At 37.5% G+C, this 19,971-nt stretch overlaps 1 protein-coding gene across 4 annotated transcripts in view; it reads right to left on the reverse strand.

The window, feature by feature from the left end:
- MBNL1 (muscleblind like splicing regulator 1) overlaps window positions 1-19,971 on the reverse strand; it is a 177,487-nt gene that overhangs the window by 36,090 nt on the left and 121,426 nt on the right. For all 4 annotated transcript variants that reach the window (XM_029940030.1, XM_029940028.1, XM_029940027.1 and 1 more), the window contains one exon: window positions 6,067-6,237. In XM_029940030.1, the coding sequence (XP_029795890.1) occupies window positions 6,067-6,237 (171 nt within the window). The remainder of the gene's footprint in view (window positions 1-6,066; window positions 6,238-19,971) is intronic.

Raw genomic sequence — 19,971 nt, forward strand, 5'->3', positions numbered from 1 at the left:
TTTAATTCTTTTTATGTTTTATTTATTTTTGATACAGAGAGGGACAGAGCATGAGAAGGGGAGGGTCAGAGAGAGAAGGAGACACAGAACTGGAAGCAGGCTCCAGGCTCTGAGCTAGCTGTCAGCACAGAGGCTGACGCGGGGCTTGAACCCACGAATTGAGATCTGACCTGAGCCAAAGTCGGAGGCTTAACCGACTGGACCACCCAGGCGCCCCTGATTCCAGGTGATTCTGAAACCTGAGGCTCTTGGTGCTGGCTGGCCATTGGACTCCTCTGGAGAGCCTCAACCCCCGAACGTCCCGGCATTTCCCGTTCATCCCATTCTCTGCAGTACTTTTTCAAATCTCCTGGGTAATTCCAATTCCATACATTATGTGGCCTTCTACTATTTAAACACAGAAATGGTTTCACATTTCTGATTCTATGTGAGGTCATTAGGGAGACATGTTCCCTTATGACTCTTCTTAACATGGCCTTCTCTCTACATTGAAGGCTGCTCCTGCCCAGCCCACCTGTTTAATTCCTAATCATGCTTCAAGAATCACGACTCCTTCTCTTGAAGCTTCCCCTCATCCACCCACATCTCCAACTCTGAAGAGATTTCTCCTACCTTCTGTTACCATAGAACTCTTTGGCACTCGAATTTGGCACCGATCACCAAATGTGTTTACTTAACCATCTCTTCTACCCTGCAGGCACTCAGATTGCTGCCTTATGCACTGTGCTGCCTTCACTGTGCATACAGCCTGTGACTGCAGTCTACGCAGGTCCCCTCCACACATTTGCTAAATGACTGTATTAATGGACTTACTAGCTGGTTTTCTCCAGCACACCAACTGGCCAGCAAATGCATTAAATATTTTCTAGTATATATATCAGAAATTTAAAAAAAGAGATTTCATGTCACTTTCTTTCCACCTAAAAATTTAATCGTTAATTTATTTATTATGTTTGTCTGAAAAGTATAATTTATTTCTGTTATTTTTTTATGCTGAGCTTTCTAAGTTTTTTCAGTAATATATTATTACCATGCTGTAACATTGCAAATATCATACGGGCCCTACCCTGTTATGTGAATCACTATTTGTTTTGCATATAATGTTTGTGATTTAAAAAAAATGGATGGAGTGTATATAATAAATAATATCTAATCAGTGTCTGTTGCAATTTACAGAAGACAGATTTCGTCAGATTTTTCTGGATTTTACCTTGGAGTATGTGTGTGTGGGTGCATGTGTGTGTGTGTGTGTGTGTGTGTGTGTGTGTGTGTGTGTGTAAAGGTTTATCTTGCAAGCAGTAAGGGAATAAAGCTTTATTTTTATCTGACAGCACACAATCAAGGTGAATGAAGCCATGTTTCTATGTTTCTGGGTATACAAAATTCTGTACAGGAGATATAGAGGTCTCTGTAAACAATTATTTTGAATATAAATGGCCAAAAGCTAATGGAAGTGCTCAACAAATTCACATTACAGTGTCTTTTTTTTTTTCTAAGAAGACAACATATGACTGGAATTAAAATAAGAAATACTGTCTAAAATCTGCTTCTAGACTGACTCACTGACTGGGCAAATCACAATGACCACATGGCTCCATTTTTAATTTTACCTTATCCTTCAATCCAGTTTTACTGAAGTAACAAACATTTAAATAAAGAAGACTGACCTCTGGCCTATCAAGTAAAAAGGTGCCACTTCATATGGCCTGGTCCCTAAGATTCGGGCCATTGTCAAGCTTCTCGAGGAAGCACAGGCTCTTCGACAGAAACAGGCACTAGAAGTATGCAGGTGGAGGAGCGCAACTCAGGATGACGGCCATGGAAACATTTTACCAGAAACACTTGGTCATGAAGTGGCCGTATCTCCACCATCAGGTGCATAAACTGGAGGGGAAAGCACTAAGAGCCAATTTAAGAACTCTAGGGGTTCCTGGACATGTGACAAATGATGACTTCAAAGCTTTCAGCACTCTACTGCCAACAGCCGTGACACAGAAACCCCCTGGCAGCGAAGGTGAGGCGATGGGGACAGCAACAAAGCTTCCAAGATTTTAGCTAAGTCCAATAACTTTGACTTTCTTTATCCCTAGGCTACTTCAAATTCATGAAATGCACAGTAATTCAACTTAAGTTATGTACGTCAAGGTGGCTTGGTGTGTGTACCTGAAGGGAAGCTGCCATTGGAAATCATAGATGGCCAACGCTATCCCTTAAGAGCATAGAGAAAGGCAGATGAGGGCACTGCTGGTGAGACTCCAGAGCTCAGACAGCTCCTCATAGCCATCGCCTATGCAGAGCTCTTCAAGGGCAAGGTCAGCGGGAACCAACAGAATTTCTGAAGACTTCTTTCTGGGATGGACCAAAGAAACAGTCCAGATGCTTCCCAGTTGTGAGCCACAAGATATGGTCTGTGTTTGGTTAGGTTGCTTCGTTTTCTCATTGGATTCTCTTTGCATCAGACAGTGTATGGCAATGTCATCATTTTTTAAAGTAGTATTTAGGAAAAAAACATACTTAATTTTCAAAATCTGAATAACCAAAGACAATAAGTCTTCCACTTATCTTCAAACACCACATAATAAAGAGAAATATGATTGATCTCTTTACATTTTTATTAGGAGCTTAGAAATGATAATAGAATTAATGGCAGTTATTTAATAATGTATTATGCAAATTTTATGGAGTAGACATAGATAAATTCAAGTAGTTATTTTCAACTACTTATTTTCTCATCTTATGAAATGGGAATAATTATGTTATAAGATTGTTAGGAACTTGCAGAAAATATATTTTAAACTTTCACCAAAGGTTGAAGAAGGTCAGAGATTTCCAATGAATCAACCAAGGATCCCTAGCTGTGGTTGGTGACATGTCTCCAATTATTGTTTCTACAGCATGGATGCCAGAACCTGAACAGCTTGGGTTAAAATCCTGGCCCTGCAACACACTATGTCCCTCGTGCAAATTATTTAATCTTTTGAAACCTCTGTATCTCTATTGCTGAAGTTGAGACAATAATATCTACTTTATAGGATGGCTGTGAGGATTTGCCACACAAAAAGAAGTGAGTGCAGTAAATGCCCTTAGAGTGTTGTATTTGCTCCCAAAATGTTAAGTTCTCTTTCTGGTTCTTGGTGCATTGCACAACAACATAATAAAGTCCATGCAAACAGGAAACTCTCCTATAAATCTCTGAATTCCCCAGGTCGGCCCAGTGTCATATTCTGAAGATGTTAAAATTAGAGACCCAGTCTCTCAAAATTTATGAAAAGATGGAAACCCAATTGAGTGACATAGCAGCTGGTGCCTGGTCTCAATGGTGGTCTCCACAAGCCCCTGGCTGCCTCCGCTATCACATACCCGACTGCATGCCCCATTCTTTACCACAGTCTCTGTAATTGTGTGAGTCTCTGGGATTGTACTCTGGCTCCTGCTTACGATTCCTTTGGAATCACAGGGGCAAGTAAACTACTACAAACCCCTGCTGTCTTCCTTGTATTTGGGAAAACTCCTTGCTTCCTTCTTTCACTCATCAAGAAATTTTTAATCTCTGCTATATGCCAGGCATGACAGGAGATGCTTCTCTGGATTTGATTAGAGCTTCCCAGCTCCTTCTCTTTGTGGTCCTTCAAGCTATGGCTTGGAGGCTAAACTGGTTAGCCCTAGAACACTAGGATGCTTCACCTACTTGACTACAGCCGCTGAAACTGCTCGGACATTCCGACTACTCCTGATATTACGGGTCTGCTCACAGTATCATCTCCTTTGGTAGAACCACTACCCGGTTGGATCCATGTTTGTGTTTTCAAACACTAACATGTGTCCTAGCGGCCATCCTGGTGGCTTCCAGCCCTGTTTTAGACCCTATTTGTAGACCCAGCATTAAAGTTTCAGTAAGCAGCTGGTTACGACCATCTCATTTATTTCAGAATCTCTGTATCATGACCCTCATCAAAACAGGGCTGTCTACACAAAGGATCGCAAAGTCTCAGGTGGGGTTTTGAAGGCAAATTTCCTGGATTAAAGCCTTCTCCACAGTCATTAAGACCCCAAATACTTTAAAATTGAATAATTAAAATGACTTCTATCTTTATTACAAAAAAAATCACCCTCAACAGAGTCTATTTTTAGACTATGATCTCAGGATGCCTTTAGCAGAAAGGTAATTCCACATTCAAATCTAGTCACATCAGGGAAAATTAGCATAAGGCCTGAATGTGCTAACACCTAAAACAAATAAATGTTTTATCTAAGGAGAGAATTTCCCACCAAAACCATCAGAAATGTGATTTTTCTGATGGTTTTAGAAATTGTGATTTCATGATTTCATAAACACAATGTTGGTTAGGGTATTTCACAGACATGAGCATAAACATTGTTTATAGTTTGTCCCAGGATTCCGCATGATGACCCTGGAATGGCCTTGAGGGCAGAGCTCAAGGACTAACTCAGGAGATGGGCCAAGACTTCACGGTGAGGTGCTCCCCGCCATGAGCAGCGCTGGCTTCCGTAGTGTAGGACTGACACTTGCCGCCCGCGAGGTGCTCCCGGTCACAGAGAGGACGGAGACTGGTAGTAAGCAGCCTTTACATGTTTAAGTGGAACAAAGAGTCTCCCATCATGGAGAGATCTTACATTAGCTAAAGTAGTAGCACCCTAAGGATGTATCAGGTCTTTGAAACTGTGTGAGAGGGCCAGTTGTAAAAGAGAGCTCTTATCCTATATTTCATGCTAGCAAGGATGATCATAAGTAAAGTTTTTTAACCAAATCTTCATGCTATCCCAGTACAGATATAATATTAGCAGATGTCACAAAAAATAAATTTAAGAGATCATGTTTTTAACGGAGTTCCCAATAATGGAAAAAAATCAGGTTAAAACAGACACAGAATTATAATATTCTCTCACCTCAACTGCATAGTACTGATAATTGGAATCACTGCTGGTGTGATATGGAGATCCCTCCCACCTCGAAATGCAATCCCCCCCTCTTTTTTGGAATGACTGGTGCATTAAGTTCTAAGAGAGAATAATAATTACATTGAGTTCAGGGGTTAAAATGTATTAGGAAAAAAAAATAGCACACATGCTACAGTTAGCATATTAGAAAACTGTGGGTCTTCACATGTCCATAACCCCCTAATATTGCATATAAGTGAGTGACATAAATTACTGACAGACATATTCTCATTTCAAATTTTAACATGCATTTAAATACAGAATTACTAGATTATAGTTAATATTAGAATACCTTTTGCAATCTAAAATTACTTAGGATATGAAATCCTTACATTTCTATGAATAAATGTGAGTAAAGGTTATTAAAGTCTTTTATCATATGTATACAAATAATTAAATATATGTGCTCAGAATCAAAAGCTTTTCACATACACTGCTCAGTAAACATTAAATCCCTATGATCATCGACAGTTTAAAATATTTAGCTTCTTGCTTAAAAAGAAAGTCCTGGGAGTTTGTGCCTCTACCAATTAGTTCTCTTTTAATGAGACTTGCAAGTATATGATAGTGACTCACCATTGTCAGAATTCTCCTAGCATTTGTAACTACAAAATAATTGCAATTTGAGTTTAAAAAAACAACAAGGGCTCCTTTCCAAAAAATAAAACTATGCAACAGATTCTCTTCAAGGAATGAATGAAAGGAACATTTTTCTCAAAACAAAAGATGATCTATACCAAATTTTAAAATTATTATTACCAGTACAGGGGGTCTGCAAATGCACATTGACTATATTGGTGAGTTGGATGACCATTTTAATACACACAAATCATAGGATTTAATGTAAAGAGAGTTTTCGGGGAAAAGCATGCTAAAATGTAAATTTCCACACGATTTGGCCACAAGATGAATAACTTCACAGTGTTGAAACTGGTTCAGAGTTTACTTGATAATTTTGCTAGAAAATGGTAGACAACTGACTGTTACCTATGTTCACTTGATGAAGTGCAATCATTACTTCATACTGAAACTGAGCACTTGGAATTATGAACTTAATGAATGATTAGAATTATAAACTTAATGAATGAGAACTGAAAATATGCTTACCACAGGTTGTAATGGGGCACCGGGCATCATGGCATTGGCTAGTTGCATTTGCTGGGCCAACATGGCCATGTTCTTCTGCTGAATCAAGTTATTGCGCCCATTTATCTCCAATTGCGTTTTTAAGTGTGGGGGTGGATGAAGATATTTGCAGTTCTCCCTGGAGCAACGACCCTAAGAAACAAAAGCAGAAAATATCATTTTAAAAAAAGATTAGAACAGCAAATCTTAAAAAATAAAAATAATGCAAACCTACCACTTGGATCTACCATGGGTTTCTCACACACTGCATTGTCCACATCAATTTATAGTACATTTGGAATAAGTAATGAATTCACCCAAATGTATTATTAAAATAAGGTATTGGGACATTAGAAAAAGTTTTAAAGCTTAAAGGGAGTTCTTTTATTTTTATATTAGCACTGATATTTCTAGAGTTTAAAACTCTACAAACTGCCAGGGTAATATTAAAATAAAGAATATCAAATAAAGAATATTAGCTCCTTGCAAATCTTTGGGTTAACTTTAATTAACCCAAAAGAATCATGAACTTTTAGCATCTATTTTTACTTGTATTGAGTTCCAAGATGAACTTGGAAAATTCAAGGCACACTGACTCTTCAATTAATACCTTTACAAGTATCTCATAACAAAATTAAATTACTACTGAGCTTTACAAGCCTATGTATTAGGAAACTTACATGTGAACAGAAGAAAATTCCTATGTACTCCCACTGTATACAGAGCCTGGTGAGCATAATCATACACTGGTGAAAATATAGCCTGTTTTAACCTTTCAAAGTCTAGTCTCCATTGCCCAAGAACCATACAAAAATAAGAAACAGACATGTTTATCCTTCAAAAGATTTACAGTGTAAAATGGAGAAAGAAAATAAGTTAGTATAAAATAAGAAATGTGAATTAAACCTTCCTTCGGGGATGAGCCTTCTCACTGAAAATATATATCAAAAAGGGGCGCCTGGGTGGCTCAGTTGGTTAAGTATCTAACTTCGGCTCAGGTCATGATCTCATGGTTCATGGGTTTGAGCCTCATGTTGGGCTCTGTGCTGACAGCTGAGACCCTGAAGCCTGCTTGGGATTCTGTGTCTCCCTCCCTCTCTGCCCCTCCCCTGCTCCCTCACTCACTCTCTCTCTCTCTCTCTAAAATAAATAAACATTAAAAAATTAAAGAAAAATATATATTAAAGTCTATAATATGCAATACTGTGAGGGATCCGTTTCATATTATTTCAATACTATCCTCATGCCACTGTTTCCATAGTATTTCATTTTGTTGTCATGTCTTTAGAGTAACAGGTCTCATCAATTATTACCTTGACAACTTCTTTCACCAATAAATCTAATTAGAACTGTTTGTGAGTGTCAAAGAATTATTTAATTGAAGCCGTCAACCACTTTGCTGAGCTTTCTTTGATTTTTCTAAGAAAAATCCGTTACCATAATTTGATCTTCGACTGTAAACTGACTCAGCATGCTTATGTTTGTGATAAAAATCTGTCACAATCCAAATTGGAATGATCTATTTCTGGCTTGTTTTGATTCAGGTTTTTAGGAATAAGTTTCTGCCCAGGGCTAATGTCACAGGATACCGCTTCATGTTTTAACAAGCTTCATGTAATAAAGCATCACTAATAATATTTTTAAACCGGAAGGCAGCAGAGGCTGGCAGTGGATACCAAGGAACTTACAGGTCTCAAGACTTGGGGTAGAGGCCCAGGCCTCTTACTCATTAGCAGTATGAACTGCACAAAAAAGTCTCTGGCTCTTATCCATTTCAAAATTGCTATATAACCTACACCGTAGGTTTATTATGAAGATCAGAGAAGATAATGCATGTGTCGTGACCTTGATACTACGTGGCACTCTGTGAGCAAAGCACAGGTCAGGAGTTGCTACTGCCACCCCCATCCCCACATTTTTAATGGTATATCCAACAAAGAAAAACAAAATATTGACATGAAGGTAATTTTTATAATATCACTTAGTTATGCACATTGGTATGTTCACAAAGTAACATTTATGTATCTATGACTTATTCTATATGAAATCATGCTTGATATCTATTAAGATCACAAGTATACTATTAGCTGGAAAACATTTGGATGAAAAATAACTTTTACAAACAAACAAACAAACAAACATGTAGAGTCACAAGACAGACCACAGAGAATGACTGGCCAACATAAATCAGTTCATGGATAACATATAGTTGATTTCAGGGATATCTAGTTGAGGTGTTATACAGAAAACCTGCTTTTTCAGGATAAAAAATGGCTTGGCTCCAAGGGAAATTCTGGTTCTCAGTATCTCTATGTCATATTTCTTACTAATATTGGATCTATATAAGTGAAAATAAGCAGAGTTATATTCACCCTGAGGATTACTGTCAATTCACTCAGATCAGTTTCTATAGCTCCATAAAAAGCACAGGGATAGCCCTGGGCCTTGAACCAGGCCTTGCCAATACTAACAATAATCTTCATAAACTCTTCATTCGAGTGCCTCCCTTAACACAAACCACCCAGTCCCTCCCACCTCTGAACACAGCCCAGATTGAAATAATGAAGGAGAGAAACCGTATGTGTCCCATATATAATCTGTGTCAGTACATGCCAACCCTTTTAACAGAAGCTCGGACATCCGGTTTGCATTTTGTTATTTACTACACTCAGGAAAAATGTCATTCTACTGCATTTCTTACATGGCAGGTTGATTGGAGTACACTAAAACCTCACTTTCAAAAAGCTATGTTCCTAAGAGTCAACGGAGAGTATTTTGTGAAAAAGTATGCAGACAAGTAAGCCTCTTCCACAGTCTGTGGCAACAGACATGGGACAGGGGTGGAGGGCGGTATGCTAGGGATCTGCATTTTAATAGTATTCCATGTTATTCTGTAAAGCAAAAACAAACAAACAAAACAAACCCCCCAAGACAAAATAAAACAAAACAACAAAAACCACTATGAAACACAATACTGCAAAGCCACATGAATTTTTCATTGACATTGTGGACAAAAAACAGAGTAGCCTCTGCAATTGACATTAGATAAACTCAGCTTCCTAGGGAGTTCAAAACCTGTTTAATGCTGACGGGGCTGCTGCATAATTGTGGTTTGACAAATAAAAAGGTCAGGAAAAAGAATAAACATCCTCTTCTAGAGGATTGCCTAAAACTCTGGAGAACATCACCAGCATTTCTGGTGAAATGACTCTCTGGAAAAAGGAATCTTTCCTTGAGATTGAAGACAGGGAAAAAATGGGCAGGAAACGCCTGGATGGCTCAGTCGGTTAAGTGACCGATTCTTGATTTCGGCTCAGGTCATGATCTTGTGGTTTGAGTTTGAGCCCTACATCAGTCACTGTCACTGTCAATGCAAAGCCCACTTGGGATTGTCTCTCTCTCCCTCTCTTTGTCTCTCCTCTGCTTGTGCTCTCTCTGTCTCTCTGTCTCTGTCTCTCTCTGTCTCTCAAAATAAATAAAACAAACCTAAAAACAAAATCTTTAAAAAAGAGTTAAGGTAGGGGCACCTGAGTGGCACAGTTGGTTAAGCATCTGACTCTTGATCTCAGCTGAGGTCATGATCTCACATTTCATGAGTTAGAGCCTCGAATCAGGCTCCGTGCTGGGATTGTGTCTCTCCTTCTCTCCACCTCTCCTCTCTTTGTTCTCTCTCTCACTCTCTCTCTCTCTCACCGCCCCCCCCAAATAAATAAACTTTAAAATATTTTTTTAAAAAGAGTTAGGGTAAATACACCATAGGTACCCCATAAGGTTTATCCATCTCTGAGTTCCCAGCAACGTACCTTAATAAGGATTAGCAAAAGAACAAACACTTCTTAATAAATCTTTAAAGAGGAATTCTACTCTAACTATTCTGGAACAATGAAAATAACAGAAGGAAAACTAACTCTAATACCAAACTTTGATACTGAGTTGCACTAATTTAATGAGGCTTTTTCCAGGAGCCAGTAATTTAAACACCCTATAAAGCTTTCCAGGATAAAGGGAGTAAAGGTAACAGAAAGTTTGTTAAGTTTTACCAAGGATGAAACAAGATTTGTGTACAGATTCAATGTATTTGGTGTTCTAAAATCTATACAGTGACAATACATTCTAAAAATCTAAGAACGGAAATTCAATCAGTATCTAGCCTTCATATACACAAATTTTTATAAAGGAACTGTATTCTAAATCCAGAGATTTCACCTCAAATACATTAAATCGGGCTGCTAGGATTAATGCCAACATATAAATATAAAGTAGTTTTTATTGCAGTTTGATTGCTCTGTGAGGTTCCCCCTATTGCCATATAATTATACATTGTATCCATATAGCTTGGTTCAAAGAGCAGAACAGCAGCTTTGTTAATTACTTGCCGTGTGACCCTGTGGGAGTTAAATTCTCTGAGTGGCCACACCTTTTCTGTGGAATAGTAACAATACCACCGCTTTCACTGGTGACACATAAGGGTTGAGCAAGACAGTGGGCCAACTTCATATGTGGCTCCGGATTTAAGGGGCTGTCAATAAAATGTTCATTCTTTTTTCTCTTTTTTAAGTTCTCAAGCTAATAACAAACAGCAGTTGCTTAATTTAGCACTGTCTCTTTAAAAGTACTAAAGGTAATGCAAATAGCAAAACCCAGTGACAATGCCTGTCAATCATCAATAATATAATATCAGCCTGGCCCTTAATGATCATTCTGTAGTTGCCACATCCAGAATGGAAAAAATGCCAGTCTATTGTTTTTAATGTTTTATTTATTTTTGAGAGAGACCAAGACAGAGAGACAGAGACAGCATGATCAGGGGAGGGTCAGAGAGAGAGGGAGATACAGAATCTGAAACAGGCTCCAGTCTCTGAGCTAGCTGTCAGCACAGAGTCGGATGAGAGGCTTGAACCAACAAATCGTGAGATCATGACCTGAGCTGAAGTCGGAGGCTTAGCCGACTGAGCCACCCAGGTGCCCCCAAAAATGCCACTCTAATACATTTCTTATAGTGTTATGTTTCTCTGGTTTGCTTTTGTTGACTACACCGACATTTTATTTTCAGTGAGCCGTCCAACTGGCTCACAGGCCACTCTATAGAGTTTATGCCACAAATACCTTAGACGCCTTTCAAAGAGGCTTTTTATAGGTTAACTGAATACAGATTTCAAAGAAAACATTGTAATGCATATATGGTATATTTTAAGGGAACAGAGGAAGCTCAGTAAAAAACCATACAGATTGAGTCCATTTTTCTTCAATAGTTTGTCTACTACTTTAAATTAAAAGACATTTTTCCAAAATAGTTAAAAATTTTCCCTCGTAATCTTAAAAGCCTGTATGATGAGATCAATAATGGTCATTCAAGAGATTAGTTCTTCAAGTCTTTAATTTCTGAAGTTATAAACTGTTCATTGTAAATTTAAGGATATTCTCACTAGCTTTTGAAATAGGCACAAATTTGTAATTAATATCAAAGAAAACCTATGTTTAGATTAACTGTATAAGCTTCAAAATAAGTGCCCGGTTAATTTTTAAACATAAGAGTTTAATAATATGTGCACTTTTAAATAATTAATAGTATGAGCATATATTAGTATGAGCATATATGGTACATACCTAAAATGATATGAATGTATATACACTATATGATGCATATAATGAGTTATAAAGATAGAATAGAATGGAAGAATAAAGATAAAATTGAATGAAACTACAGATGGCAATTCAAATATGAGAAAACTATTAGCTATTTTTAATATTTAAGAACTAGCTAACAATAAAAAATGAAACATCTTACTTAGGAGTTGGCTAAACTTAGTAAAACAATCAAAATTAGATTTGAAAACTACAACTAATTTTCCATTTTTAACTATACTTCAGTCTAAAATAAAAAGAATACCGTGATTTATGAGGTCAGAATATAAAAAGATGGTCACTATGTGGTAGAATTAAAATTATTGGGTCATATTTGGGTAGACTCTGGAAATAAAGGGGCAATGAAAAAATTATAGGGGTACCAGCTTATACACATAAGTCTTTTTCAAATTTCACTGGAAATACTGGTTTTCAGGAAAAACTGTTCAAACGGTAACCATTTATTTCAACTGTTAAAACAAAACCAGTATTTCCTTTGGGACAAATGATTTTTACCAATGTTTCTAAAGCACTGTCTGGAGACAGTTACTGCTCAGATATTGGCCAGAAACTCTGGCAAAGGAATTTGGTAGCTTCCTATTGAAAATTTTTACTGTTTTTTTTTTCAGCTAAGATGATACAAATATCTCATAAAAATTTTGCCAAAGGAGAAAAAATTGGCAGTCAAGAAATATCATTTCATGCATTTCTAAAAATGTTTCTTATGGTTCTACCATGCTAATTTGTAATTGTCAATCCTAATACAAGGTGAATAAATTTACATATATAATATTTATTTTTAAATTACAAGCATCTGGTGGTAGCAAATTCATGGCAGTTTATATTTTTAATGTTTATATATTTTTGAGAGAGAGTGTGTGAGCATGAGCAGGGGAGAGGCAGAGAGTGAGAGGAAGAGAAAGAATCCCAAGCAGGCTCCATGCTATTAGTGCAGAGCCCCATGTGGGGGGCTTGATCCCACAACCATGAGATCATGACCCGACCTGAAACCAAGAGTCAGATACTTAACCAACTGAGTCACCCAAGCACCTGTATGGCAGTTAAAATTTTTTTTATGTTTTTATATTTATATTTGAGAGACAGAGAGAGACAACACAAGCAGGGGAGAGTCAGAGAGAGGGAGATACAGAATCTGAAGCAGGCGCCAGGCTCTGAGCTAGCTGTCAGCACAGAGCCCGAAGCAGGGCTCGAACCCACGAACGTGAGATCATGACCTGAGCTGAAGCCGGAAGCTTAACCCACTGAGCCACCCATGCGCCCCTGTATAGCAGTTTAAAACACGAGTAAATGTTGAGAAAAAATTAAACGCACACAAACATCCATGCACACCGACATACACTTTTGCTTTCTTTTAGGGAAAAGGATTTTGATTAACTCTAGAAATTACAGTTGATTGGTTTGCAAATATTGAAAATAAATTAATTGTACCTAACACAAAGTATATTGTGTTGGCCTTAACGTGTGTTTCTTTACAATCTACTTGTCTTAACGTATGTTTCCTTACAATCTACTTGTCTCCATAAAGGAGTTGTTATAGCTTACAGAAACAAATACATCCTAAAAGGAATCTCAAGGTCTCTAAATCTCAGCCCTATTGACATTTGGGGCCATATAGGCTTTTTGTGGAGCTGTTCTGTGCCTTGTAGGATGTTTAGCAGCATCCCTGGCTTGCTAGATGCCTGTCACACTCCTGTCCTCACTTATGACAATGAAAATGGTCTCTAGATACTGCCACTGTTCCTGGGGGTGAGAAGCAAAATCATCTCCAGTAAGAAGCCAACCACTGTTTTATACCTAATGGAATTTAATGGAGGCTATATTAGTCTGCTTTGGCTTTGACAATAAAATACCATAGATGGACAGATTTAAACAACAGGAATTTATTTTCTCACAGTTTCTGGTAAGAGTGCTTTCTGACTGGCAGACAGCTACCACCTTGCTATTCCAATCATACAGCCTCTCTTCGATGCATGCACAAGGAGAAAAAGTTTGTTTCCTGGTGTCTCCTATGTGGACATTAATCCTGTCAGATCAGAGTCTCACTCTTGTGACTTTAACCATAATTATTTCCTTAGAAACCCCATCTTCAAATATGGCCACAGGGGAAATAGAACTTCAACATAAGAATTTTAGGGGGGCACAAATATTCAGTCCAGAAAAGGAACACACATAATGAAAACTGCCACCCTAAAACTATTTGTAATTAGTTTTAAATAGCTTCACACTTACACGTCAAGGCCCAGGACCTTCCTCACACATAAGGTAATAGATCAGTATGAAAAAACCATTTCAAAAAGAGTGGGTGGTTGACCAGTAATTACTTCTAATTTTATCAAATTCTAATAGCTGCAGCTTCTAAAAATTTTCAAGGGATGAATATGTGAGTTTTGATGTTGATTTTTCTTTTATTTGAAATGAAAGCAAATAAAGGCTATGGTATATAAAAAAGTAAATAATTACATTCCAAAAACATATTAATAGTGTCATTCGCCTGTTAACTAGAATATTAGATACGCTGTTTTTTTTCAAAGGTTTTACTTCCCTTTAAGTCTTTTCAGGATAACTAAAAGTGACATATATATCCCTTACTTTGAAAAAGAAGCTACTGAGAAAGATAAATTACATAGCCACATGACTCAAAAAAATAATTAACAATTTCTGACCACCACCTGAATTCTGGTGGACTCAATGCATAATGTTGTTTTTAGTCCTAAACAAATGTATATATATATATATATATATATATATATATATATGTGTATGAAAATCATTATACACACACACACACACACACATATTCACTGCAATTATGTAACTATTTCTAAGAGCAGCATATGTATTACAAACTTATGATTCTATTCTTGTTGCAAATTTAAGAAACCTAGAATATTAGATTTAAAATTCATATTTCATGTTTTATTTGAAAAACACATAAGGACTTTGAGAAAGTGATAGAATAAAACCTAAACAATCGTTGAACTATCACTTGGTATAAATTCCTAATGTAATTGAAAGGATATTTTCATGTTTTCTTAGAAAATCTCCATGCAGATTTCACTAATTTTATGTTATTGTTCTGTTGGGTTGTGTTTTATAAAGAGTATACTACACTATATTATAAACATACATAGTATTATACTCTTAATAAATCAATACTATGTATTTACTACATTTAAGCAGTATATTTTACATAGTAAATACATAATATTCACATATTAACAGTAATTTTCCTATTTCTCTTTATTCTCAAATACTATGGTGCTTTAATCCCAATAACAAAATGGGATTTTTTTTTTGTACCCTGTACCTATTTCAGAGTTTTATCATGTGGAAAGGCAAGAAAATATCCTTAAACCAAATAGTACTTCTTTTCTTGTTTGAATTTCCTCATTGGACTTTTCAGGTAATACCAGAAACAAATGCTTAGAATTCTTAGAGAAAATGAAGAAAGGAGTCAATTCTCCCTTTATTTTGCTAGGTATTTAATCTGTAGTCTTCCCAAGTAAACATAGTAACACTAATCAATATTTAAAGCTTAACTTTCTAGGTGTAAATTACTCCACATTCATCCAATCCACATAAGGCCAAATGCTTAATGATCAGGTCAATGCAAGAGCTGGGGAAATTTTCTCTTATCAGTGAGAGAGAAAAGCAGAAATTTATGCATGTATTTCTACTGAAATATTCTCAATTTCTTTAAGTTATTTTACCCCAGATACAACATATTTTTGAATGAAACACAATAGAAAGCCAACTTAGATTTTTTCCCTTTCTTAATCTCATGAAAAGCTCATGTGCGCATACACCGTGGCTTAACAATGTTTGAGACTGCCAGGACAGGAAGAAAAGGAAAAAATACAAACACGGGCACATACACAATCTGTTGAGTTTAAATGGATCATTTTGCCTTGGCCTGAAAGAACGTAAAAGAATGTTAACAGAATGTTTCTCTTGTGTTAAACACGTTCTCATCGAAGTCTATCTGATGTGATCTCCAAGCAGCAGCAATCTTAGGTTAAAGACACTTCTAGCTCGTGTTCATAGGGTGTTGTAGGCACTACTTCACAGAACATTCCTAAGTGCGATGCTGAAGATGCTTGGACATTAAAACCAATAGTGACATTTACAATATCCCAAAATATCCTGAATGCTGACGCAAACTCCGTGCAATCTAACTCAAACATCAGGATACTATGACTTTTTTCCCAGAGAACTTAGGAGCTTTAATTGCACAACTCCCATTAATCATCTTGAAAATGGCATAACTGAAACTCTACACATCTAGAGAAGTGTTACATAATGCCGAAGAGTCTGAGGAGGCGGAAAAGGGGAAAAAACGCAACAAATCACACATATTCTTGTTACAAAAATACCACTCCTTTCTCTGGCAGCTTTTGTCAGTGAGAGATCACATATACATACAACTGTGACAGTCACAGGATGATGAGCACACAGTTTTAGCAGACAGTCCTCTGGAGAAATGTTAGCCTCTTCAGTGAGGGCCCACGAAGATCTTATATTAAGAAATGCTTATGATGGGATGCTGCAAGAGGTGGGCTCACTTCTTCATTACACCCGTGGCCTCCTCTACCCCCCAGAATCCCACAGAAGTGTGTATGTAACCTACTGGATGAAGTGCTATGAAGGGTCTGTGCCTATGCCACGGTCTTCCTGCGTTCCCAGCATGGGCCTGGCCAACATCCCTGAGTCAAACCAGAGTCTCCACGACCTTGTGAAAGCCCAGTGACATTTGGTAGGTGCCAGCATCATTAAATAGTCCAACATATCTTGGCTGCTTTTTTATGGCATCATAAAATTGGAAATGCCAGATCACTATGTTTCTATTATTTTTTCAGTTGCTTCATTATTTTTCGGGGCAGCAACTGTCAGACTTCTAAACTGTTTGTAGCATAAACACTTCTGAAATTTTACGGCATCCAAATCAGGCATTCTGCAATCTTGGCCGATAATTAAAAACCCTAGCATTTACATAATAAAATTTAGTGGTCTATTTGTAGTGCATGCCTTTCAATTGAGAAATATAAAATATTTTACAAATAGTACCCAATTCATCATATCATTATTAGGTGGATTACAACATGACAGTATTTATTATATATTTATGGATTTCCTGAGGGTTAAAAAAAAAAGGTAAATTTCTTAAGTCAAACACCTAGACTTTTTCCTTAATATGCTCTTGGAAGACTTGTCTGAGCAGTCCTTTACAGACCTATTCCAGCCCCTGGTACATTGGTGAGATAGAAGTTCCCATCTTTAAATATCCCTCCAAAGGTGTGGGGAGCGGGGTGGGGAAAGGGTCCTTGTTCAAGGGCACATGACAGGATGCAGAAAGTCTAACTAAGGAGTTGGCACTCTTCACCACTACCTGTTGGAAGTATGCATTCATACTGATGACCACGTTTACATGCTCAAGTATGTACGTATGTATGTTTTTCTGATCACTATTCACACTAAAGCATAGACGACTCTAACCAGAATAAGTCATAACTGAATGAATGCTTCAAACCCCTTTGAGTTCTACAAAGGAAAAGATGTTTCACAATATAAACAACTAATTTTTGAGAAGACTAATCCACACATATTTGCAATGTGTAATGGAAACCAGGAGATTCCTTTATACATTTCAGTTTATCTGTCATTCATTTTTTTTCTCCCTTAGCAGGGCTTATAGAATCAACAGTAGTAAATAACTAAACACCAAACAAGTTAAAATTTTACTTACACTATCCACTTCAATAGGACACCTAGAGAGGCAAGAGGTTCTTGGATTATCTATAGATTCCTCGATGGGCCTCTGTGATTTAGATATATCACAAATGGATATTTGGGTATATCAGTGGATATACGAATGGATATTGGATATATCACAAATAAAGAAAAGGTGATTTTACTAAATTTTTAAAATTTTTTGAGGGGGGAGGGGCTCAGAGAGAGGGAGACACAGAATCCAAAGCAGGTTCAGGCTCTGAGCTGTTAGCACAAAGCCTAATGCGGGGTTCAAGCTCACAGACTGCAAGATTATGACCTGAACCAAAGTCAGACACTTGAACAACTGAGCCACCGAGGTGCCCAGAAAAGGTATACAGATAAAAGATATATATTCTTTATATATATGTAAACATGTATAAATGCATATTAATATAAATGCATAAATGTATACTTATACAAACATATCTAAATGTATAAACATGTAAATATATATTTATAATATACATACATATAATACATAAATATGCATATATTTAAACACATATAAATGAATATTTAAACATATGTAAGTACATATGTTTATATATATAAATTCTTTACACACATATAAAATGAAAAATATAAGTGATATTGAAAGGATAGAAAGTGTTACCGGGCAAGTCTTTTTATTCAGCAGTATAACGGAAACTAAAAGAAATCAGGTAAAACATTTTGGTGAAGTCAGCTCAAGAATAATAACACCATTACCTTGTATTTATATGAGTCATTTACTATCTGTACCTTCTAAATATACACACCTACAAACATAATAAAATATTTTTACATATCAAAAATAATATTTTTATTACCTATGATAAACTTTAAAGAATAACATGCGATATTTTCAAAGTCCCATTTCAAAGTTTCCTTTGCAAATCTTTCATCCCTGTCTACTAGTTGCGGTAGTGTATGCTATGCATATGATGAGTGCTTAGATACTTTTCTCAACTGTGACAGATGTCCCAAATTTTGTTTGTCAATTTCACGCAGAAGTTATTACACCACACTCTTCTCTGATCTTTTAGGGAGGTCATCATCGTCCTTGCCAAACATCAAACACCTTTTCTTTCCCCAGTTTTTCCTTCCGATTCCTCTGTCACCTCTGGGATTCCCTAACTGAAAATACATATCGTCGTTTGCTGACCTCACAGATTTGGTCTCAAGTCCAGCGATTAAACGCTATTACTTCACATAAACAACAATGACAGAGCAGGAAGAAAAGGTGAGGCGACAAACGTCCTTACCACGGCTGACCACTGTCTCCTTCAGACAGATCAACTCTGTACTTGAACAAAATGTGCTCAATGACACTGGCTCTGTTCCTGTGGGTAAGCACGCCCCTCCCCCCACATCCCCATGACGATTTGCTAAAATTGTGCACAGCCATCAGCCCTTTCTCAGACTTTAGGCTGCAGCGAGGAGAAAGACAATTGGCTCATGAGCCCAAAACACATCTCTATTGGATGCTGACTGCAGCAGCACAGGCAGTAAGGGTGAAAAAAAATCTCTTGGAGAAAAAAAAGCAGTATCACAACACAGGTTAGGTGAGCCTGTCCCCTTCCGTCAGCCTATTTCTACCCCTACCGACTTCCGCTGGCCTTCTAAGGCAGGCCCCAAATATCTATAAAGAAATGACACTCCACGAAAGTTCCGTAAGAATGATCACTGGGGCTAAAATGGGAAAAGAAATTGTGAGAAAGAATTTTGAGAAAGAATTCATATTTCTAGCATCCTTCAGGCGCTTTGTGAGAAAGGATCTGGGTTACCAACAAACAAACAAGTGAAAAGAGACGGCTGTGAACTATGGAGCGCTTTACACACATCTATAACTCTTCAAGGCAGAATGGTACTGAAGTCATCGCTTAAACACAGACGCTGGAAAAAGCTTAATCATCACAAGGCTGCTCGGTTCTGAAAGGCAATCAGAGGCTGCAGAGCGTATTCTTAAGTGTTTATTTAAGATGAAAAGTATGGAGATGTTGGGCCTCACAGGAATGTCAGCCATGGCAACACTGTTTTTTAATAAGCCGGAATGTGAACCTAAGAGGGAAAAGCACAGGCTGCTGTCACATGATGTTTTTCTCTTGCTATCACATCAACAACATTTAGGCTGAAAGCCCGGATCTGCTAAACACCAGGCTTGGGTGCAGCAAGTGAGTAAAGCCATGTATGCATGAACTGTACTCTCTACGCCTGGCTAACGCAAGTGGTGGTTAGTAGCCAGAGTTGTTTACCCTCCTTGGCACTCTGTACGTGCCTCTCTCCTAGCGTCACGCGGCTCTACTGTGCAGTTTTACGCACCTTCTTCCCAGGCCTGCTGTCTTCAGAAGGCAATGTCATGTCCCAACCTTGTGCCCACCGGCCAGGCCAGGAAGCCCAACAACTGTTTGCCAGGTGAACACGCCCTGCCTGTATTTCAGAATATAAGATATTCCGTCCCATCAAGTTTCCGGAGATTCCTTCTGCATCTTC

This window comes from Suricata suricatta, chromosome 5, assembly GCF_006229205.1.
Source record: "Suricata suricatta isolate VVHF042 chromosome 5, meerkat_22Aug2017_6uvM2_HiC, whole genome shotgun sequence".
Classification (NCBI taxonomy): domain Eukaryota; kingdom Metazoa; phylum Chordata; class Mammalia; order Carnivora; family Herpestidae; genus Suricata; species Suricata suricatta.